Here is a 24,988-nt window from a genome sequence, read left to right as displayed (position 1 = left end):
CATCTCATTCTTGGGACATGTGGTTTCTAGTGAAGGCATTCAAGCAGATCCCAAGAAAATTGAAGCTGTAACTGATTGGCTTAGGCCTACAACAATCACTGAGGTGCAAAGTTTTCTGGGTCTAGCTGGCTACTATAGGCATTTTGTGCAAGATTTTTCCATGATAGCGGCTCCCCTAACTAAGTTAACTCGGAAGAATGTTCCATTCATTTGGACAGATGACTGTGAGGAGAGTTTCCAGAAGCTTAAGGAGTGTCTAACCACCGCCCCGGTGTTGACACTACCGATGAGTGGTGAAGGATATACCGTGTACTGTGACGCCTCCAGAGTTGGCTTAGGGTGTGTTTTGATGCAGAATGGAAAAGTAGTGGCTTATGCTTTAAGGTAGCTGAAGAGGCATGAACAAAATTACCCCACCCATAATTTAGAAATGGCGACTGTAGTCTTTGCAATAAAAATCTGGAGACACTACCTGTATGGTGAAGTGTGCGAGATAGACACCGACCACAAGAGTTTGAAGTACATCTTCCAACAGAGGGATTTAAACTTGAGACAGAGGAGATGGATGGAGCTTCTGAAGGACTATGATTGCACCATCCAGTAACGCCCTGGGAAGGCCAATGTAGTAGCAGATGCTTTGAGCAGAAAATCTTCTAGCAGTTTGGCGCACATATCAGTGGAGAAGAGACCGTTGATTCAGGAAGTACATGAGTTGATGGATTAAGGTCTAATCCTAGATCTTTCATATGAGGGGGTATTGTTGGCTCATTTTTCAGTGAGACCAGACCTGCGAGATAGAGTTAGAGTTTCCCGGCACAGAGACCAATAATTGATGAAGATCATAGAAAGAGTACAGCAGGGTAAAGGTGGTGAGTTTGGATTTGCCAATGATGGCACCCTAGTGCAAGGTTCTAGGATATGTGTGCCCAATGTGGACAATCTCATAAATGAAATCATGCAAGAGGCACACTATACACTGTACAATGTCCACCCAGGCTCCACCAAGATGTACCATGATGTGAAAGATAACTATTGGTGGAATGGCATAAAGAGAGACATAGCAGACTTTGTGTCCAAGTGCTTAACTTGTCAGAAGGTGAAGTTTGAACACCAGAGACCGTCAGGGAAGCTGCAAGAGCTCCCTATCTCAGAATAGAAGTGGGAGATGATTACTATAGATTTTGTGACTGGGTTGCCTCGTACCACACGAGGATATGATTCGATATGGGTAATTGTAGATCGCCTGACTAAATCAGCTCACTTCTTACCTGTGAAGACCACATATTTTGTTGCATAGTACGCCCTGCTCTACATTCGAGAAATAGTCAGATTACATGGAGTTTCTGCTTCCATAATATCTAACAGAGGGCCCCAGTTCACTTCTTGGTTTTGGAGGAAGTTAGAGGAGGCACTTGGCACACAGTTAAACTTTAGTACCGCTTTTCACCCTCAGATAGACGGACAGTCTGAAAGGACAATCCAAACACTAGAAGACATGCTTCGCATGAGAATTTTGGATTTTGGAGGTCAATGGGATAATCAGCTACCTTTGGTGGAGTTTTTCTACAATAACGGTTGCCATTCCAGCATAGGGATGGCACCCTATGAGGCACTATATGGAAGGAAGTGTAGGTCTCCTCTGTGTTGGATGGAAATGGGAGAAGCGAAGGTGCATGAGGTAGACCTAGTGTAGTACACTTCAGAGATAGTTCCTTTAATCAGGGAACGATTGAAAACAACTTTCAGTAGGCAGAAGAGTTATGCAGACCCCAGACGGAGGGACATGGAGTTTGCAGTAGGCGACTACGTATTCCTGAAGGTTTCTCCGATGAAGGGAGTCATGAGATTTGAAAAGAATGACAAGTTGGCACCTCGGTATATTGAATCTTTTGAGGTTATTGATAGAGTTGGAGCAATTGCCTACCGGTTGGAGCTACCACCCAACCTTTCTCATGTTCATCCTGTATTTCACATCTCCATGCTCAGGAAATACATACCTAATCCTTCTCATGTGCTACAGCCGGATGTAGTAGAGCTGAAAGAAAACTTGACGTTTGAGGAGCAACCTGTAGCCATAGTGGACTACCAAGTGAGGCAGCTAAGATCAAAACAAATTCATATGGTTAAGGTTTTGTGGAGGAGCCAGTTAGTGGAAGAGTGCACCTGGGAGTCAGAGCGGGACATGCGTAGCAAGTACCCTTATCTATTCAATGTATAATTCAGTACCTTATTCTGCCTTGTATAAAAATCCGAGGACGAATTTTCTGTAAAGGGAGAAGAATGTAACACCTCAAATTTTTAAATTTATTATTTTGTGAGTAATATTAATGTTTTAATTTTATTTAAATTTTAGGAAATTATTTGAAATTTTTCAGATTTTAGAAATCGGGTTTGATTTTCCGAAAATATAAAAATTTCATGATTTTTAAAAATTAATTTAAAGACCACGTAGCAAAACTAAAAATATATTTGGATTCTATGGATTTTTCTGAGTTTTTTGAAATTTTTTCGGAATTTTTGGACCTCGTTTTTTGTTCCAAGGCAGAATCGAACCGGCAGAATCGAACTGGACCGGATCGAACTGGCCGAATCGGGCCAGCTTCTTCTTCTTCTTCTTTTTTTCTTCCCGCGCACGTTTCCTCTTCTCCTCTCTCTCCCATTTTCTCTCTCCTCCCTCTCCCCCAGGCCGCACCGCCGCCTCCCCACCTCGCCGACGCGCCGCCCCAGTGCCTCCCCATGGCCGGCCGTTGTCTCAGGTGGCCGAAAAACGCGCGCGAACTCCTCTCTTACATGGGCGTGACGCTTCAGCTTCCTGCCCGAAATCCGGTCGATTCGGCCACCAATTGGGCCGGGTCTTGTGTCAAATACCATCTACATCTCGAGAGCTTTCCATAGACACTAAAAACACCAAAATCCATCGAGCGGTTTGTCCAATTTTGTCCGAAAAGTTTTAGCCCATTTCTACTTTTGGGCTAGATTTCTCGCAAACCATGAACCCCACGAGGAAACTGAGAGTACCAGAGCACTCCACTCATCGAGAGCTTCGCGGTAATATAAATTTTGAAATTTTTCAACACCGTTTTTCAGTGGGTCCCACAAAACTTCGCAGTATTTTTTCGAGCATTCAATGAGCTTAGAAAATTCCGTAAAAAATTTATACTAACCCCCGTGTTGTGGGCTTCGTGTAGGTACCTTCAATTTCCAGAAATTCGACAGTTGCCCGGGTCTGTGAATTTTCGGCCAGACAGACTAGCTACCAAAAAAGTCTTGCAATTAGATCGAGATTTTGGCTACCCCACCATTGTCAGACGTTCCAAGCGCGTTTCCGGAGTCAGAATCAGCATAAGTAAACCCGAACCTTGCTTTTTCGTAATTTTCAAGTGCTTAAATGGGATTAAAAATCCATAAATTATTCGTGGTAGCTCAGAAAATTATGATTTTTTTTGCAATAGCTTAGTAATATTGCTAAGGACCGCGAGGCAAAGTTTTAGAATTTTTAGAGTTTATTTGAGTAGTTTTTGTAAAAATGGTCAATTATAAAGACTAAACTGTAATTTTACATATTGTGATTGATGACTGTTTGGATGGGCCCAGGAGGGGCTGTGTGATATGATTGAGTTGTGGCTATATGGTTGGTGGATATAGAAGTGTGTTTTAAACCCATTTGCAGGTTGGGTAGGTCCTAGGTATGGGGGAGACTTTGCCGGATTTTCGGCACGACTTAGGACGTCTTTGGTCTTTTTCTTAGTTTGTATTGAGTCAAATTTATTAAATAATTGTAATAAAATTGTCAGATGAGCCGGGACAGCCTTCTTTCTCCGCCCAGCAGCCACAATGACTGCTGTCAAGTTTGTGAGTAAAATATTAATTTTAATTGTAATTTCGATATTATTATATGTTCAAGCATGCTCATGCATCACTTATATGCATATATCTATGTAGTTAAACTCTAGGCATGTCTTATGTTGCATTCACAACTGTTAAAGTGCCATGGATGTTGTTGTGATAATTTGGAGCAGTGTGCGTGCATTGGCGTGCGTGTGATGTGGTGTTGGCTATGATAGGACAGGTAGACACGGCTTGAGATCTTCGCTAGGACCTGGTCTTTCAGGGTAAACACGGCTTGAGTTCTTCGCTGGGACCCTGATTTGGTTTATTAAGCGAAAGTCCAGTAAGAGTTCTTCGCTGGCACAGGTTGGATTAAAGAGAGCTGTATAGGGGATCAGCTCCCATATATTTATGATTTGACATTACTGGGTGTGTGAGTGCTCCAAATTACCTTTTTGCTATTATGATGTGAAAATATTACTGATGTTGCATTTCACTTTAGAGGATGCATTAGCTTTAGATAGTTATAGAGATTATGGTTAAAATTGATATTTTACTTTCTGAGTCGAACGCTCACTCCTGTTCATTATTTTCAGGCTACAGGAGGATTTTTATTGTGGTTAACCTGCTTTTCTTCTTCGCAGGTTGTTTATTAATGTTTGTGTAATTCTATTAACTCCTAGAATTTTCGCATGTGTTAGAAATATTTATTTGTTTTAGGGACTGTAATATAATCATCATGTTCGGCCTGTAAACTTATTATTATATGCATGTTTGTTGGACTGGATGAGGGAGCTGAGCTCCCATTTATTTTTATGACATTTGAGTATGTGGAGGGTGAGCTGAGCTCCCCAATTGATTATATATTGTGTTTACAGGTCAGGTGAGTCAAAAACTCCCAGTTGAAAGGTCCACTTTATGGCCGAACTCTATCCGGTTGAATTCTTGAAATTGGGCCCAAATGAGCCTTAGAGTTGGGTTAAGGAATAGTAAGGCTTACTACGGGCCTCGAAGACTTTAAACTGGCCCAGATCCTAGTGCCGATCTGGCCCATAAGTTGAGTCGTGACAATTAAATTTACTATAATCAGTTATGGCAGGTTTCTAAATTAATATGCATTAATTGTTCATTCACAATCACTCAATTTTAATATTAATTGTTCATTCACAATCACTCAATTTTAAGAAGTTTTCCAATATCGTCACCCAATTTCAATTCCTTAAGCTTTAAAATTTCCGTAATTTCAATTTATTATTTATAATTGAGTTACCATAAATAAAAAAATTATCACTTTCCTAATTTCAAATTTTCTAATGAATTATATATATATATAACGATGTTATGTAATAACTCGAAAATTTTTGAAATGTATAATTTATTAATTTGATCATTTTAATATTTTAAATACATGTTAAGATTTATTTTAAAAGTTTTAAATGTAAATTTTCATTATTGAATTTGAATATATTTAGTGTAATATTATTTATTTGCAATTAGAAGAAAAAAATTAAAATAATTGGTCGTAGTTTGTAAAAAATATAATTATTTTAATTTATTTCTTTAAATTATACATAAATTGCATTACACTAAATACTCTCAAATTTAACAATAAAAATTTAAATTTAAAACTTTAAAATAAATCTCAACTTATATTAAGAATTATTAAAATAATCAACTTAATAAATTATATATTTCTTAAGTGTGAATATATTTTTGTAAGTGTAAATATTTGAAATTTGTTAAATTTTTATTGGAAAAGATAAAATTATGCAATATGAAAAAAGAAATATTTTTTATTTGTGATTTTTTATAAATCTACCGTTACAAGCAACAGAGACTTTAAATTTATGACAAAGTTTTGTATTTAAAAATAAAATAAAATTTAATGACGATATTAAAAAAAAAAACTTAAAATTAAGTAATTATGAATAAAAAAATTAATTCATATAAACTTAAAAATCTACAGTAATTTTAATAATATTTAAATTAAAATCAATAAAATTAAAAAAATTAAAATTAAATAATTTTTATGAAATAACTCATTTAGGAAATTAGAATACCTTTCAAGCTTCAACTACCACCAGCAAAGGCACTGGTAAGATATTAAAAGTTTTTTAGACTTGTGTTTTACAAAGTCAAATCGCCCTTAAATAAGTAGCCCTCTCCTCTTTCAATTGGGATCTGTCAGATTGTCTGCAGTTGCTTTTCATGGAGAACTTCAGGATTTTCATCATGCTGATGAATGATGAGATGATGATGATGCTTGCATTTAATAAATGCCATTTATGTGTACACTATTTCTTTTAGAGCACCAGACCAAAATTAGGGGTCTGACCTCTTTCTGTGGGTTGTCATCAGGGAAAATGAGAATTCACACAAAATGAAAATGTCAAATTGATGTAACATCTGACTTCCTTTTCTATTAAATTATATTAAACACTGCAAGCAAAGAACACAAGTGACCCCAACTGCCAAGTTTGAGTCCCCTATTCCTCCTTTGCACAGAGAGAGAGAGAGGGAGAGAGAGGGAAAGAGAGAACATGAGGAACAGAGTGTATGAACTGTACAGCTTAGCAAATGATATCTTCTCCATCCACAAACTCAGTACATATGGCCGCAAAGAGGGTGTATACTCTAAAAAGAAAAAAATATATAAGAGCGAAAAATTCATTTACTTTCACAAAAGAAATTTCCTGGAATCAGATTTTACTTCTAATTCCTTGCTTCTTCTATCAATATAGAATGAAAATAAAAAATTAAAAAATACAAACTAAATCTCATCCTGCAAAGACAAATCAAGAAAGCTCCAAAATAAACACCCCCTTTGACCAGTTCTATCCTTCTGGATAGTCTGCGGCATTAACAATGTTTTGATGATTATTACTAAATTTCTTCAGGGGCAAACATTACAGCTGCTTGACAGCGCCAAAAAGATCAAGATATACATTGGGAAACAAGAAAACCTAATTCTTAACTTACCATAATATGTCTTCTATCTAATATGATACAACGACTATAACAACAATTAAGTCTTAATCTCAAACTAGTTGAAGTCGATTATATGGATCTTTTTTGCCGTTCAACTATTTAAGACACCAAGTCTGCATCAATTTTATTTGATATAATAATGCTTATTTTTACTTTGTTGTTTTAAACAGCATCAATTTCCATTTCAGAAATTCTCCCAAACAAATTTATAGTATACACGAATTTCTGGTAATGCTACTACAGCAGTTAATCCATTAGCATGAAAATGCAAAACAGTCAACTTTTTAATATTGTTCATTAACTAATGGATCACTGGTATGAAAATGTTTGAGCTAATCAATTCATAAAGTTCATAGAACGTATGCTAATTGTCAAGCATGACCTAAGAAGAACCAGGCTTTATATCTGTAATATAGAATATTATCATATACAGATTTTGACCTCTAAACAATTGCAGGAACTGAACAAACGCTGACTTTTTGATATCTGGAAAAAGGAAAATTGTGTATGCTACTACAAATACGACTTTTAATTTGGCAAGCACATCAGTGCTCAGCCACTAACCTATTTGGATAAAGGCCAGCTGTTTATGTTTGACAGTGCAAGAAACTGATCTAAAGCACCCTAAAATCTACCTTTCAACCCGTATTTGGTATTATATCATATCATTTATTTTTTTTTATTTGTTTGCTACAATTCTGGAATCTTGTAAATAGGCTAATTCTAATTGTCCATTCCCACACTTTTCACTAAACTCAGGGAATGAATGGACGCCAACCAACCATATTTGATTGCTTCAGTCAAATTTTCATTTATTATTTTGAGCAAGCATCAAGCAGCTCGGTTGGGATGGCAATATTAGATTACCAGGGAAAAAATAAATAAATTCTAGTTCAAACAACCATGAAAATTTTAAACCTCCCGCTACAAGTATCAACTTAACCAGTAAAAAGAGCTGCAATAGAAACAAAGCGTATAGAATCAGCCGTTAGAGTTTTATTCCAATTAATTTGACAAAGTGAAATGCAGAGATAGAAGGCTAATCACAGATTGTTGATAATGCATATGAGATTAACTTGAGCAATACACGCATTGACACAATCCTACAATAAATTAAAATTTCTTATGCTAATACGAAGCATAAAAACTACCACACTAAAATCTGAAGAAAATAACTAATCTAGCGTTTAAGAAAATCTGTAATTTCCAAGTGGGAAGGACTAACCCATTTCTAAACCCATTCAGTATTTCTTTCCATACCATAGCAAAAGAAATATTAGCCTACTTGTGCCCTTCTCTGGCCACAATCTTGAACTTTCCTGTTCGTTGTTGCTGCAAAGGAGAAAAAATATGTATATTGAATTAACCCCAACCAAAATATTGAATTAGCCAAATAAAGAATATCAGCACAGACTTTTACCTTCTTCCACAATTCAGTATGGCTTTTGCAGAAACCAGCAACAATTGTTTCCACCTTCCTTTTTCCTTCTTTATACTCAATGCAAAGATCCTCTTTCAACCCACAAGTAACATGAAATGCCAAGGGACACTTAGGCTCAGAGCATTGAATAACACATCCTTTTCTGCTCTTACACACATAACACTTGCCTTCCCAACGCCTCTTAGGAACCTTAGAGTAATTAATTCCCTCACGGCCATCTGGGTCCTCAAAGAACACTTCAGGAACTAAAACTGCACACACAACATGAGCCCAGAAGCCATCTTTGGTGGGTTTCATAGCACCACCCGTTGTTGGACATAGGCAACAAGAGAAGGCCTTATTTTGTTTGTTAGATTGAGAATCCAAACACTGGGTACAAAACCATTCACCTTCAGGTACACCTTTTATCAAAGGATTGCCGTAGCAAGTGCTGTGCACCATTAGATCACACCCATCACAGAACACAATGGGATCCGTTGGGTCCCCATCTGTGCTTTGACAAATAGCACACACAATTCCATCATCATCATCATCTTCTTCTTCTACTTTATTTTCTTCTTTTTCTTCTTGAGCTGTAGTTTTAATGAACTGCGATTGAGAGTTATCATTGAGAAGTGAGACTTCCTCATGTTCTTTTTCTTGCGGGTGAGGTTCAACAGGCTGATTAGTAGTAATGGGAAGTGGGGTTTCCTCGCCATCCTCATTTGCCTTGATTTTCTTATCAAAATAGGATGTATACTCGACATTGAGATCGAAAGTCGAAAGAGGCTTACCTGAAACCAAATCCGGTTGGAGTGCCCAGACCCGCTTCTTGGCTGGCAAGCAATAAGTAGCAGCGGAAGCAACCTCAGTGGGTTCAGGAAGAAGGGAATGTCGGGACTCCTTTCGCTTCTTAGCGGGAAGTTGCAATGAGATGGGGGCGTTATTTTCTTTGTTTCCTTGCAGCTCCTGCAACTTTCGCTTCTTAGCGGGAAGTTGCACTGAGATGGGGATGTTATTTTCTTTGTTTTCTTGCAGCTGCTGCAAGAGCCTGAATCTTTTGAGAGGAGGTAAGGCTTGAAAATTGCCGTCCATTATTGGTACTTCTCTGAGAGAGAGAGAGAGAGAGAGAGAGATGGGGATTGATTTGCGAAAGAGGAAAAGGAAAGCGGGAGGCTTTGGGCTATGAGAGGTTGAAGTTGGGGAAATTTGATGCAGCGGGAAAAGACCAAACTTTTGCATTTTAGCGTGGCGGGAACCAAAATTAATGGTTTTTATTTTTATTTTTTTAATAGGATCTTGTTCAAAACTGAAATCATAATAATCTAATTTAGAATTAATTGAGTTAATGGTTTGATTGAGTTAATGGTTTGATTTGTCCTCCTTTGTATGCGATGAAAAGTCTTAATAAAATTGTTATGATTTTATCAATATACAGAATTCTGTCCTGAATGTTAAATATACGTGTTATATACTAAAAAATAATAATAATAATAATAATAATTTCCAGTCAAAACATAATTTTTTCCTTTTAAAAAAATTTATTCATAACATTTGATTAAAATTTAAATGAAATTAGAATGAAACCATAGTTAGAAAAAAATACGATTGAAAATGAAAATGAGAAACTTCATGTTATAGTCTCACTTTGCCTAAATCTTGAAATCGAGTTCTTATCTATATCAAGATATATACATTTATCTAATTATATTAACCATTGAGTTCTACTACAAAAAAATTGATGATAATTCTAAGTTAATAAAATGAAGGATCAGTTAAAAAAAAATAAACAAAAAATTTACACACACCAAATATGGAATTTGAATAATAACTAGCACTTCAAATATATCCTAAAAATTAAGCTACTTTAATAATATCTATTAATTCAATTTGAAAAATTAAAAAAATTAATAAATTGATATCTTTAATAAATTAATTTGAATAGATCAAATTAGAGAAATTAAACTGAACTAAATAAATTGAAATTTTTAGTAAATTAAATCAATCGTTCGTTCGGTTTGATTTGAACTTCATTTTAGACTCATGTAAGCCTCAAGTTCAATTATATTTTCTATTTTTAATTCTAATTTAAGAAAGTAAAAAATAAGTTATTCAATTACATTCCAATTTACAATTAAAAAAGATTAAATCAAATTGAATAAAAAAATTAAAATTAAAAATCAAATTAAACTAAATCGAATCAAATTATTGAAAAAACCAAACTAAATTTCTAAACTAAATCAATTCAATCATTTTTTCTTATTTAAACCAAATTCTACTCACCATCTCAAATAATTTGAACCTCCAAGTCGGAAACCTAATTTCAACTAAAATATCAGCTTTTTCATTTTTATCTATCAATTAATATCCATTGTCCTTCTGGTTTAATGCTAGTATACTAATGCTACCCTGACCATCCCATGTACAAATACAAAACTAATACACACAACATGGGAAGTTTATTGTTTGGTTTCTAAGTATAAACTCATCTGTCTAGTTGATTAAATTCCTATTGAAATTCAATTTCACAACTTGACAGTTATTACAGTTTTGGAGCTTTCATGCTTTGTACCTAAGAAACGGCTGCAATTTTTATAGAATGGCAACAGTCTTTTTCACACATATCAGCACAACATTGTCATGTAAGAGGTGGTCAGTTCCTTGGCCTTGAAAAACATAATGCATTACCAAAACCAGAGCACTGATGCAAATTCTAGATATAAACATCTGATGTTAAACAAAAGCAAAGAAATAATCCATATAAAGTTTTTGCATGACATGTCAATCCTTATTTTGAGTAGGCAGACTCTGTCTCCAAATTCCAGCCAGGACACTACCGAAGACCGAGTGACATACACTGGAAACAGCACACGGTACTGCAGTCAGTGGGTTTCCGAAGTGCTGAGTTGCTAGAACGACTCCAAGCACCGAGTTCTAAGGCATAAAAGGATAAGTTAAAATCTTGAGCTTTATAAGAAAAAAGAAATATATTGGATGTTTCATCCAGTTCACCAAAGAACCATTCACAACAGGCCTCCACAACAATGCCTCAAAACTTGATAGTATACCTGCATCCCAACCTCAATGGAGATGGTCCGTGATGATGCCACATCAAGTCCAAGCACTCTTGCAAGCACATATCCAAAGAAAAAGCCAGATGCATGAAGTAGAGATGCAGCAAGCACCACTTGTTTACCAGACATGAGGATTGATGAAGCACTCTGGGCAATTGCATTTCCGCATAGAACAGCAACAGTTGCCACAGCAATAGGTGGCATCAGGGGTGATACAAATTTAACCAGGCCTTGGAAATACTGATTTAGAAATGCACCAGCCAGAACAGGAAGAAGCACAACCTGAACTCAGAAACAGAGGAAATGACCAAAAAGACAGATATTAATAACATCAAAGCAGCACCACTGGAGGAAAGCTACCTGCATGGTTGATATTAGCAGTCCAGCTGCATCTACTGCAACAAATTGTCCAGCCAGTTTGGCTGTAAGAAATGGGGTCATAATCTGCAGATGGAAGGTAGGAGGAAATTTATTTTGGAAACTGAGGGGGCAGCAATATCTTATAGAATCATTTCAAAGTTTGGATATGCATTTTAGAGAAATATTATCAAGAAATTGCTTTAGTCTTAAGAGGCCAAATGAAAAGTGAAAAGTGAAAAGTGAAAAGTGAAAAACCCTTCCTTCTGAATTTTACCATGCCTGAAAATGAAAACTGAATAGAACACATTTCTCACTATCTGAAAAAGCTAATTCCCCAAGAACCTTTTACTGGCCAAAGAAAATGAATCAGTTGAAAACTAAGAAATGATGTCAATGCAGTATTTTTTTAGAGAAAAACTTAATGCTACTGTTGTAATTTCTAACATTGCCTTTAAATGAATGCACGCCAAATTTTTGCCAAGTAAAAGAGAAGACATCAATGCCAGTTACCGACCACAGCTGCTAAAGTGCTTGCTGCTGTCATCAATACTGAGAGTGCCACATTTCCGCTGGGAGACAAAAGATCATCAAATCTTATGACTACAATAAGCAAAAAGAGAAAAAGAGAAAAAAAAAATTGAGAATCTCAAACCGTGCAATGTAAATCACTATGTTGCTTGCTGTTCCTGCAATCAACAAATTTAAGAACTATTATCTGGGAGACAAGGAAGAAGTCAAAATGCTCATTTGTGCATGCTCACAGATGAAGTGCTGGACATACCACCAGGGCAGCAACCAACCAATATTAGACCAGCTGCATAATGTGAAGGCAGATTTAAGAGCTTGCTCACCAAAAACCCAGATATTGGCATCACCTGCAACCAACAACCAATTAAACTATTAGCCTTTTTTTCAAGAACAAGAAAAAAAAGAAGATGAAATTGAACATATATCCCACAACTGGTTATGTCACTGATGCCATAGTGTAGCCTGTTTCCTAGATGTTACTCTTAACTTCAATGAAAGGGAAAAATATCAACACAGTAAAAGTACCATTACTCATGATAACTTTTGATAATGTTCCTTAAGACGGAGTATGCCCTAACTGTATATGTATTAAAGGTGAGCTGATAATTTTCGGAATTGGGAGTTGGGACATGGAAATAAGCAGATTAAAACTCTTCCAGCTACAGTTTTAAAAGTTTGAAACTCTACTTTCTATCAACTTGTCAAATCAAAATCCTGTTTCATTAGGTAGAAACATCCAATTCTGATTCTGAAAAGCAACCTGCATTTAAGATATCCAGTATAAATGCCAATGACGATTGATCATTTGCATTAAACATTTTAAAATTTTAAGCAAGCAATATCAGATTGAACGTAACAAAACAAAACCTGAAAGCCCTTAAAAGATAAACGATACGTAATTAGAATAAGGGTACTGTTTTGGGATAAAACTTAAAAGCAACAAATCCAAACGAACATGCACAAAAGAAAAGACCACACCGAGTACTGAAGCACGAAACCAGACATAAGCTCTTTAGGCATAGCGAAAGCGGTCCTAAGATCATCGAAGGTAAGTGTCATGCCCATTCCAAGCATGGTGAGAGAAATGCCAAGAATGGTCCATTTCGGGGTGACCCAATTGAAAGAGCTGGGCTTTACGAGCGCCAACAAGCAAACCAACGATACCCATATAGGAAATGCTGTAGATATTGCCTCGCCTACCACCTCAATCCACTCCCTAAAACTTTTCTCATTACTGGCGCCTAAGTTATCTGATGAAATGCCACAACGAATAAGAAAGGTTGGTCTTTTGGGTCTGGGAAGTAGACTAAGGGGTGGGATCACTTTGGGTTGATTTGGTGGGAGTGACTGAACTTGAAGTTTAGGAAATGATCTAGCAGAGGAAGTGAAAGGGCAACGACAGAGTTGTTTTCTAGACACATAGCTTGAGTAGAGACCTGTGTTGGTTGAGAATCTGAGATTATTGGCTCCCGTGCTAGAGGACGAAAGTGACGACAACATTTTTGCTTCTCCTTCTCTATTTGTTTTTTTTTTTTTTTTTTTTTTTTAACCAGACTTCTTCCTCTCTATGTTCACTGTGTTAATTGAGGGTCGGTTCGGTTCCGAACCGAACCGAACCGATAAAATCGAAAGTCGAAAATAAAAAATTTTAAAAACCGAACAAAACCGATTGATAAGAGAAAATCGAACCGAATCGAATCGATAAATATCGGTTCTGTTAGATTTTAAACCGATCAAACCAAAATTTATAAAATTTCATATTTTCAACATTAAATCTAAATAATAAAAACATAAAAACCAAAAAAATTAGAAATCAAAACTCAAAAATCTTAAGGTTCGGTTAGGTTTTCTTTGATTTCGGTTCAGTTCGATTCAATTTGATTCAATTTTTTTGATTTTTTGGGAAAATAATCGAATCGAACCGATTACCTAAAATTATCAAAATTATAAACCGAATCAACCGATTAAATTTTAAAGCCGAACCAATTGAACCGAATTTAATCAGTTTGATTCGATTTTTCAATTTAAACCGAAAACTACTCCCCCGTTATTGTATTTGCATCCTTGTACCCTTTCGCCATTGAAAAATAAATATTGAGGGTAAATTACATCTTGGACCCTCAAGCTATCACTTTAATACCCAATAAACATAAATTTGATGTGAATATAAATTAGAAAATATTACTATTTCATCTAATTTCTATTGTATATTTGCAGGAATAATTTTTTTTTTTTTATAATCTTATGATCTACTTAGATAGATGTACAGTTTGTAATTCAAATATTGTATTTAAATGAAGCTTGATAAATTAGCTCATAAATTTAACCATAGTTTTTGGGTTATAAACCAACTTGTCAAGGTTTTTCAATATTGATTTTATGAATAACTCATTTTCTTCGTAAATAATAACGAAGAAGAATATCTATTATGCAATCGATTTGCTTCAAATATATATATTTTGTGCTTTTTAAATTTACTTTTTATTCAAAATGGGATTTATAAGTCTTTTACTATGTACTCGGGTTCAAATACTTATAGATTTATTGTTTATTTATTGACTCCATATAATTCAGAAAACACCAATTTTCTCGAAGCCTCTTGTTCATATCTCTTATAAAAAGGTACTTCAATAATATCTCTCTAGCAGATCTCTCATTAATCCGAGTGAACATTTAAATATCAAAGGATACTTCAATAATATTTATCTAGTAGATCTCCCGTTGACCTTAATGAACATTCAAATACCTAATGGGATGAAAAATATATCAATAGGTCTTCCGTCTTGCAAATAAGGCATATCCTATTTAAACAAAATTTTTGAAATAATGCCTGTATTTTTATGTCTTCTAACTACTTTTGTCACGACCCAACCTATGGGCCGGACCGGCACTAGGACCTGGGCCAGCCTAAAGCCCCCGAGACCCGTAATAAGCCTAACTGTTCATTTACCCAATTCTAAGGCCCATTTGGGCCCAATTTCAAGAAACCAAACGGACAGAATCCGGCCATAAAATGGACTTTCCAACGGGGAGTTTTCGACTCACCCGACCTGTAAACACAATAAATACTCAATTGGGGAGCTCAGCTCACCCTCCACATACTCATCAGCATAAAAATAAATGGGAGCTCAGCTCCCTCATCCAATCCATCAAACATGCATAGAATATTAAGTTTACAGGTCCAAAATAATAATTTAGTTTACAGACCCAAATCAAATAAACATTTCTAACACATGCAGAAATTCTAAGATTTAACAAGTTTATACAAACATTAGTAATCGACCTGCGAGGGAGAAAGCAGGTTAACCTCAAAAATATCCTCCTGTGGCCTGGAAAAATTTTTGAACAGGAGTGAGCGTTCGACTCAGAGAGTAAAATATCAATTTTAACCATAATCTCTATAACTATCTAAAACTAATGCACCCTGTAGAGTGAAATGCAACATTAACAATATTTTCACATCATAACATCAAAAAGGTAATTTTGAGCACTCACACACCCTGTAGTATCAGTCATAATATATGGGAGCTGATCCCCTATACAGCTCTCTTAAATCCAACCTGGTGCCAGCAAAGAACTCAAGCTGGACTTTCGCTTAATAAACCAAATCGAGAGTCCCAGCGAAGAACTCAAGCCGTGACTACCCCTCGAAGGATCGGGTCCCAGCGAAGAACTCAAGCCGTGACTACCCGTCCTATCCATAGTCCACACCACATCACACGCACGCCAACGCACGCACACTGCTCTAAATTACCACAACAACATCCATGGCACTTTAACAGTTATCAATGCAACATAAATCGTGCCTAGAGTTTAACTACATAAATATATGCATATAAGTGATGCATGGGCATGCTTGAACATATAATAATATCGAAATTACAGTTAAAATTAATATTTACTCACAGATTTGACGACAATCACTGTGGCGGCTGGGCGGAGGAAGAAGGCTGTCCCGGCTCACCTGACAATTATATTACAATTATTTAATACAATTGACTCAATACAATTCAAGAAAAGACCAATTGCGTCCTAAGTCGTGCCGAAAATCCGGCAGAGTCTCCCCTATACCTAGGACCTACCCAACCTGCAAAATGGCTCAAAACAAACTTCTATATTTACAATCCATATATCCACAGCTCAATCATATCACACAGCCCCTCCTGGGCCCATCAAATCAATCATCCATCACAGTATGTAATATTTCAATTTAATCCTTATAATTGGCCATTTTTGCAAAAACTGCCCAAATAAGCTCTAAAAATTCTAAAACTTTGCCCCGCGGTCCTTAGCAATATTACTAGGCTATTGCAAAAAGAATCATAATTTTCTAAGCTACCACGAATATTTTATGGATTTTTAATCCTATTTAAGCACTAGAAAATTACGAAAAAGCAAGGTTCGGGTTTACCTTTGCCAATTCCGACTTTGGGAACGCGCTCGGGACGTTTGACAATGGGGGGCTAGCCAAAACCTCGGTCCAATTCGGAGACTTTTCCAGAATCTGTTCGGCGGAATTTCGCAGACCCGGTCAACTGTCGAATTTCCGCGAATCGAGGATACCTACACGAAGCCCATAACACGGGGGTTAGTACATAAATTTTTCAGAATTTTCTAAGCTCATTAAATGCTCGGAAAAACACTGCGAAGTTCCGTGGGACCCATCGAAAAACGGTGTCGGAAAAATTTGAAATTTATGTCGCCGCGAAGCTCTTGACGAGTGGAGCGTGCTGGTACCCTCGGTTTTCTCGTGGGATTCACGGTTTTCGAGAAATCTAGCCCAAAAGTCAAAATGGGCTAAAAACTTCCCGAGCAAAAATTGGACAAACCGCTCGATGGATTTCGGCGTTCTTGGTGTCTATGGAAAGCTCTCGCCGAGTAGATGATTTTAGATACAAGACCCGGTCTAATTGGTGGCCGGATAGGTCGAATTTTGGCCGGAGAAGTCGAAACGCCGCGCGCACGAGGGAGGGAATTCGCGCGCGGTTTTCGGCCGTTTAGCGCGCCGGGCCGAGGAGGTGGGTGGCGCGGCCGATCTGGGTGGGGGAGGTGGTCGGCGAGGCGGAGGAGAGAGAAAATGGGAGGAAGAGAGAAGGGGGAAGGGACGCGCGCAGGAGGAAGAAAAAGGGAAGGGAGCCGGTCCGATTCGACCGGTCCGATCCGGTCTGGTTCGATTCAGCCGGTTCGATTTGAAATATAAAATTTTGAATTTTTACTCTGCCTCGGGACCGAAAACGAGGTCCAAAAATTCCGAAAAAAATTTCAGAAAACTCAGAAAAATACGTAGACTCCAAATATATTTTTAGTTTTGCCACGTGGTCTTTAAATTAATTTTTAAAAATCATCAAAGTTTATATTTTCGGAAAATCGAACCCGATTTTTAAAATCCGAAAAATCTCAAAAAAATTCCTAAAATTTAAATAAAATTAAAATACCAAAAATGCTCATAAATTTAAAATTTTTGGGGTGTTACATTCTTCCCCCCTTACAGAAAATTCGTCCTCGAATTTTACACAAGGCAGAATAAAGCACATGATTATACATTGAACAGATAAGGGTACTTGCTACGCATGTCCCGTTCTGACTCCCAGGTGCACTCTTCCACTGACTGACTCCTCCACAAAACCTTAACCATAGGGATCTGTTTTGATCTCAGCTGTCTCACTTGGTAGTCCACTATGGCTACAGGCTGCTCCTCAAATGTCAAGTTCTCTTTTAGCTCTATCACATCCGGCTGCAGTACATGAGAAGGATCGGGAATGTATTTCCTGAGCATGGAGATGTGAAACACGGGATGAACGTGAGAGAGGTTGGGTGGTAGCTCCAACCGGTAGGCAACTGCTCCAACTCTATCAGTAACCTCAAAAGGTCCAATATACCGAGGTGCCAACTTGCCCTTCTTTCCAAATCTCATGACTCCCTTCATTGGAGAAACCTTCAGGAATACATAGTCGCCACGCAAACTCCACATCCCTCCGTCTGGGTGCATAACTCTTACGCCTCTGAAAGTTTGATCGTTCACTGAATAAAGGAACAACCTGAAGTGTACTGCACTAGGTCTACATCATGCACCTTCGCTTCCCCCATTTCTGTCCAACACAGAGGAGACCTACACTTTCTTCCATATAATGCCTCATAGGGTGCCATCCCTATGCTGGAGTGGTAACTGTTATTGTAGGCAAACTCCACCAAAGCTAGCTGCTCATCCCATTGACCTCCAAAATCCAAGACACTCATGCGAAGCATGTCTTCCAGTGTTTGGATTGTCCTTTCGGACTGTCCGTCTATCTGAGGGTGAAAAGCCGTACTGAAGTTCAACTGTGTGCCAAGTGCCTCTTGCAACTTTCTCCAAAACCGAGAAGTGAACTGGGGCCCTCTGTCAGATATTATGGAAGCCGGAACTCCATGCAATCTGACTATTTCTCGAATGTAGAGTCGGGCATACTGTGCCACAGAATATGTAATCTTCACAGGTAAAAAGTGAGCTGATTTGGTCAAGCGGTCTACAATTACCCATATCGAATCATATCCTCGCGTGGTACGAGGCAACCCAGTCACAAAATCCATGGTGATCATTTCCCACTTCCATTCTGGGATAGGGAGTTCTTGCAGCTTCCCTGACGGTCTTTGGTGTTCAAACTTCACCTTCTGACAAGTCAAGCACTTGGACACAAAATCTGCTATGTCTCTTTTCATGCCATTCCACCAATAGCTATCTTTCACATCATGGTACATCTTGGTGGAACCTGGGTGGACACTGTACAGTGTATAGTGTGCCTCTTGCATGATTTCATTTCTGAGATTGTCTACATCGGGCACACATATCCTCGAACCATGCACTAGGGCGCCATCATTGGCAAATCCAAACTCACCACCTTCACCTTGCTGTACTCTTTCTATAATCTTCATCAATTGTTGGTCTCTGTGCTGGGAAACTCTAACTCTGTCCCTCAAGTCTGGCCTCACTGAAAAGTGAGCCAACAATACCCCCTCATCTGAAAGATCTAGGATTAAACCTTGATCCATCAACTCATGTACCTCCTGAATCAATGGTCTCTTCTCTACTGAAATGTGCGCCAAACTGCCAGAAGATTTTCTGCTCAAGGCATCTGCTACAACATTGGCCTTCCCAGGGTGGTACTGGATGGTGCAATCATAGTCTTTCAGAAGCTCCATCCATCTCCTCTGTCTCAAGTTTAAATCCCTCTGCTGGAAGATGTACTTCAAACTCTTGTGGTCGGTGTATATCTCGCACACTTCACCATACAGGTAGTGTCTCCAGATTTTAAGTGCAAAGACTACAGCCGCCATTTCCAAATCATGGGTGGGGTAGTTCTGCTCATGCCTCTTCAGCTGCCTTGAAGCATAAGCCACTACCTTTCCATTCTGCATCAAAACACACCCTAGGCCAACTCTGGAGGCGTCACAATACACGATGTATCCTTCACCACTCACAGGTAGTGTCAACACAGAGGCAGTGGTTAGACACTCCTTAAGCTTCTGGAAACTCACCTCACAGTCATCTGTCCAAATGAATGGAACATTCTTCCTGGTCAACTTAGTTAGGGGAGCCGCTATCCTGGAAAAATCTTACACAAAACGCCTATAGTAGCTAGCTAAACCCAAAAAACTTCGCACCTCAGTGACTGTTGTAGGCCTAAGCCAATCAGTTACAGCTTCAATTTTCTTGGGATCCACTTGAATGCCGTCCCTAGAAACCACGTGTCCCAAGAATGAGATGCTTTCTAGCCAAAATTCACATTTTGAAAATTTGGCATATAGCTGGTACTCCCTCAACGTCTGCAACACCATCCTCAAGTGCCACACGTGTTCTTTCTCGGTCCGAGAGTATACCAGAATGTCATCTATGAATACGATAACAAAACGGTCCAAAAATGGCTTGAACACCCTGTTCATCAAGTCCATGAAGGCTGCTGGTGCATTAGTGAGTCCAAAAGACATCACCAAGAACTCATAATGACCATATCTTGTCCTGAAAGCCGTTTTGGACACGTCCTCATTCCTGATTCTCAATTGATGGTAGCCTGATCGCAGGTCTATTTTGGAAAAGAATCTAGCCCCTTGGAGCTGATCAAACAGATCATCGATCCGAGGAAGTGGATACTTGTTCTTCACAGTCACCTTGTTCAGCTGTCTGTAGTCGATACACAACCTCAATGACCCATCCTTCTTTCTCACAAATAGAACAGGAGCACCCCAAGGTGAAGTGCTCGGACGTATAAAACCCTTGTCCAAAAGCTCCTGTAGTTGCTCCTTCAGCTCTTTCAATTCTGTTGGTGCCATCCTGTAAGGTGGCATCGATATGGGGTTTGTACCCGGCACAACATCAATGCAAAACTCTATTTCCCTTCCTAGTGGCAACCCTGGAAGCTCCTCTGGGAAGACATCCATAAATTCTCTGACAACAGGAACATTTTCCATGCTGACACCTTCTACAGATGTATCTCTCACCAATGCCAAATACCCTTGGCATCCACGCCTCAACATTTTTCTAGCACTAATTGCTGACACCAAATTATATGGAGCCACGCTCCTGTCACCATCAAAGCTAAACTCTTCCACACCAGGTATGTGGAAATACACCTTTTTGTTCCTGCAGTCTAAAGTGGCATAGTGAGTTGACAACCAATCCATCCCCAGGATTACAGCAAAATCCATTACTGGTAGAGGAACCAAGTCTGCTGGGAGGATCTTTCCATCCACTACCACTGGGCTACCCGGAAAAACCATATCTACATCTATGTTGTCACTAAGTGGGGTAGCTACCGACAAAGGGCATTCTAAAGTTGTAGGGTTTCTACCCAACCTCATGGCAAACACAGGGGAGACAAATGAGTGCGTAGCACCCGGATCTATCAAAACACGAGCCTCATAGGAACAGACTAGAAGAATACACCACAATCGCATTTGAAGCTTGAGCATCCTGGTGGGTCAGGATGAAAACCCGAGCTTGACCCCTACGAGTGGCGTAACCACGATCGACTTCTACCTCCTGATCTGCCTCCAAATCCACGTCCCCCTTGTCCTCGGCCCTGTTGGCCACTGAACTGACTGCCTGCCATATTGGAAGCACCTGGATACAACTGGCAAGGAACATTTGCAACAGAACCCTGTGACCCCATCTGTGGCTCACTGAAAACGGGGCATTCTCTAGCAAAGTGACCCGGTTGGCCACACCTGAAGCATACTCCTGAACCCATCAAACAAGGTCCTGAATGTCCTCTTCCACACTGTGCACAAGGTGCCAAGGAGGATCCTGAACCAGACCCAGAATTGCTGTACCCCGAACTGTGACCACTGCTGGATCCGTACCCTGGTCTGAATCCTCAAGGTTTGTGTCTAAAACCACTCTTCTTGTTCCTACTTTTTTCTCTATAATTACTCTGGCCACCACTGTCCGGAGTACCTATGGAAGGAACACCTGAGGAACCCTCTGCTCTGTTTTTCTTTGCCCTTCCGCTGTCATCCATAGCATAGCTAATCTCTATCTGTCTAGCTCGATCAACTACCACATCAAAAGACTGATCAGAAATCATGGCTAGGTTTGCATACCTCCTGTCCAGCCCCTTTAGGAATCTCTTCACCTTCATAGTTTCTGTAGCTACTGCTGTAGGGGCATATCTGCTCAATTCCAGAAATTCTGTAGCATATTCATCTACAGACCTGTCATTCTGTCTTAAGGCCTTAAAGGCCCACTGCTTTTGATCTCTGAAGCTTTCTGGCACAAACCGATTGATGAACAGTTCCACAAACTGAGTCCACGACAAACCCTCCATCCGAGGTAGTATGTAGTCATTCATCCATTGTCTAGGCATAGGCCCCATGACATGCTGCATACACTCTATCAGTCTTCTATCAGTCAACTGTAATTCTGTTCCTGCCTGTCTGCAGAAATCCAAAAACCGATATGTATCGTCTGACACATCATAAGTACCAGGCACCAACTTCTTGAAATTTATGATCTGTTTATAAGGTTCCCCTCTTGGTGCGGTGGACTGCTGCTGCTGTGGAGGGTGGACCATATACTGCGCCATCATGTCGATGGTCCTCTGCAACCCAGCTAGAGTAGCTGCCATGGGGTCCATGGGACCCTGTGCCATAAAGGACTGATCCTGTACTGGGGGTGGCTGCTCCTCTACTTGAGCAGCTCTAGGCCTCCTACCCCACCTCCTCGGGGGCAGGCGCCTCATCCTGTGCCGACACCTCGTCGGGCACATCTGGTTCTGGTGCAGTGGCAGCTCTCCTGCTTTAACACATTTTCCTGAAATTCAGCAGCATTAGCCCACAAAAATTCAAAACTGCTCATTACACAGCTCTATAGACTCATATTTATACATAATATATGGAGCAGAAACTAGAAGCAAAGATGACAATGCAAGACGAATGTGAACCCTATTTTCCGCATGTGACTCCTAGTAGACTATTCCCAACATTTTAGATGAACATTCCCTAAGAATCTGGAGCCTAAGCTCTGATACCACATTTGTCACGACCCAACCTATGGGCGGGCACTAGGACACAGGCGACCCTAAAGCCCCGAGGCCCGTAGTAAGCCTAACTGTTCATTTACCCAATTCTAAGGCCCATTTGGGCCCAATTTCAAGAAACCAAGCGGACAGTCCAACCATAAAATGGACTTTCCAACGGGAGTTTTCGACTCACCCGACACTGTAAACACAATAAATACTCAATTGGGGAGCTCGGCTCACCCTCCACATACTCATCGGATAAAATAAATGGGAGCTCGGCTCCTCATCCAATCCATCAAACATGCATAGAATATTAAGTTTACAGTCCAAAATAATAATTTAGTTCTGCACCCAAATCAAATAAATATTTCTAACACATGCGGAAATTCTAAGATTTAACAAGTTTATACAAACATTAGTAATCGACCTGCGAGGGAGAAAGCAGGTTAACCTCAAAAATATCCTCCTGTGGCTTGGAAAAATTTTTGAACAGGAGTGAGCGTTCGACTCAGAGAGTAAAATATCAATTTTAACCATAATCTCTATAACTATCAAAAACTAATGCACCTTATAGAGTGAAATGCAACATCAACAATATTTTCACATCATAACATCAAAAAGGTAATTTAGAGCACTCACACACCCTGTAGTATCAGTCATAATATATGGGAGCTGATCCCCTATCTGACTCTCTTAAATCCAACTGGTGCAGTGAAGAACTCAAGCCGGACTTTCGCTTAATAAACCAAATCGAGGGTCCCGATGAAGAACTCAAGCCGTGACTACCCCTCGAAGGATCGGGTCCCAACAAGAACTCAAGCCGTGACTACCGTCCTATCCATAGTCCACACCACATCACACGCACGCCAACGCACGCACACTGCTCCAAATTACCACAACAACATCCATGGCACTTTAACAGTTATCAATGCAACATAAATCGTGCCTAGAGTTTAACTACATAAATATATGCATATAAGTGATGCATGGGCATGCTTGAACATATAATAATATCGAAATTACAGTTAAAATTAATATTTTACTCACAGACTTGACGACAATCACTGTGGCGGCTGGGCGGAGGAAGAAGGCTGTCCCGGCTCACCTGACAATTATATTACAATTATTTAATACAATTGACTCAATACAATTCAAGAAAAGACCAATTGCGTCCTAAGTCGTGCCGAAAATCCGGCAGAGTCTCCCCTATACCTAGGACCTACCCAACCTGCAAAATGGCTCAAAACACACTTCTATATTTACAATCCATATATCCACAGCTCAATCATATCACACAGCCCCTCCTGGGCCCATCAAATCAATCATCCATCACAGTATGTAATATTTCAATTTAATCCTTATAATTGGTCATTTTTGCAAAAACTGCCCAAATAAGCTCTAAAAATTCTAAAACTTTGCCCCGCGGTCCTTAGCAATATTACTAGGCTATTGCAAAAAGAATCATAATTTTCTAAGCTACCACGAATATTTTATTGATTTTTAATCCTATTTAAGCACTAGAAAATTACGAAAAAGCAAGGTTCGGGTTTACCTTTGCCAATTCCGACTTCGGGAACGCGCTCGGGACGTCTAACAATGGGGTGCTAGCCAAAATCTCGGTCCAATTCGGAGACTTTTCCGGTAACGTGCAGTGCGCCGAATTTCGAACCGGTCAATCGTCGATTTCGCGAATCGAGGATACCTACACGAAGCCCATAACACGGGGGTTAGTACATAAATTTTTCAGAATTTTCTAAGCTCATTAAATGCTCGGAAAAACACTGCGAAGTTCTGTGGGACCCACCGAAAAACGGTGTCGGAAAAATTTGAAATTTATGTCGCCGCGAAGCTCTCGATGAGTGGAGCGTGCTGGTACCCTCGGTTTTCTCGTGGGATTCACGGTTTTCGAGAAATCTAGCCCAAAATTCAAAATGGGCTAAAAACTTCCCGAGCAAAAATTGGACAAACCGCTCGATGGATTTCGGCGTTCTTGGTGTCTATAGAAAGCTCTCACCGAGTAAATGATTTTAGACACAAAACCCGGTCCAATTGGTGGTCGGATCGGCCGAATTTCATGTGATTCCGTAGTTTAGTGGCCAATGATCGTGTAAGAATCGGTTTCTGTAAAATATATATAAGAATTGTTTTCAAATTACATTTGAAACCCCTTTTTCCAAATTTCTCTCACATCAATAACTCAACCCCTATTACCTAGATAATTTTAGACAAGTTTCAGTTGAAGTATAATCCAATTTATCAAATCCCCCGGGCATGGTGAAGGAAAGAGAAAAAGGGCTAGT

The 24,988-nt window shown here is 39.0% G+C and overlaps 2 protein-coding genes across 2 annotated transcripts; both read right to left on the bottom strand.

Annotated features, from left to right (window-relative positions):
- Positions 1-7,790: 7,790 nt before the first annotated feature.
- LOC110657952 (uncharacterized) lies at positions 7,791-9,435 on the bottom strand. Its single transcript, XM_021815400.2, has 2 exons — positions 8,237-9,435; positions 7,791-8,148 (listed from the first exon to the last, which is right to left on the bottom strand). Exons 1-2 carry the CDS (start codon positions 9,329-9,331, stop codon positions 8,098-8,100), a joined length of 1,146 nt encoding a protein of 381 aa, XP_021671092.2. The 5' UTR covers positions 9,332-9,435; the 3' UTR covers positions 7,791-8,097.
- Positions 9,436-10,897: 1,462 nt separating this feature from the next.
- On the bottom strand, positions 10,898-13,756 carry LOC110657721 (probable sodium/metabolite cotransporter BASS1, chloroplastic). The gene is made up of 7 exons (XM_021815060.2): positions 13,177-13,756; positions 12,452-12,545; positions 12,323-12,356; positions 12,185-12,239; positions 11,671-11,754; positions 11,305-11,592; positions 10,898-11,170 (listed from the first exon to the last, which is right to left on the bottom strand). The coding sequence occupies exons 1-7, from the start codon at positions 13,696-13,698 to the stop codon at positions 11,018-11,020; spliced, it is 1,230 nt and encodes a 409-aa protein (XP_021670752.2). The 5' UTR covers positions 13,699-13,756; the 3' UTR covers positions 10,898-11,017.
- Positions 13,757-24,988: the final 11,232 nt, after the last annotated feature.

Source organism: Hevea brasiliensis, chromosome 4 (genome assembly GCF_030052815.1).
Source record: "Hevea brasiliensis isolate MT/VB/25A 57/8 chromosome 4, ASM3005281v1, whole genome shotgun sequence".
Lineage (NCBI taxonomy): Eukaryota > Viridiplantae > Streptophyta > Magnoliopsida > Malpighiales > Euphorbiaceae > Hevea > Hevea brasiliensis.
This window is presented reverse-complemented; position numbering and strand designations above follow the sequence as displayed.

What these genes read in the sequence shown, in the direction of transcription:
- LOC110657952 (XM_021815400.2), bottom strand. Translation starts at nt 9,331, where the DNA reads ATGGACGGCAATTTTCAAGCCTTACCTCCTCTCAAAAGATTCAGGCTC. An exon ending in ATACTGAATTGTGGAAGAAG is followed by an intron (nt 8,149 to 8,236) that starts GTAAAAGTCTGT and finishes TCTCCTTTGCAG; the next exon opens with CAACAACGAACAGGAAAGTT.
- LOC110657721 (XM_021815060.2), bottom strand. Translation starts at nt 13,698, where the DNA reads ATGTTGTCGTCACTTTCGTCCTCTAGCACGGGAGCCAATAATCTCAGA. An exon ending in ATAGTGATTTACATTGCACG is followed by an intron (nt 12,240 to 12,322) that starts GTTTGAGATTCT and finishes TTTGTCTCCCAG; the next exon opens with CGGAAATGTGGCACTCTCAG. An exon ending in CAAGCACTTTAGCAGCTGTG is followed by an intron (nt 11,755 to 12,184) that starts GTCGGTAACTGG and finishes TTCCATCTGCAG; the next exon opens with ATTATGACCCCATTTCTTAC.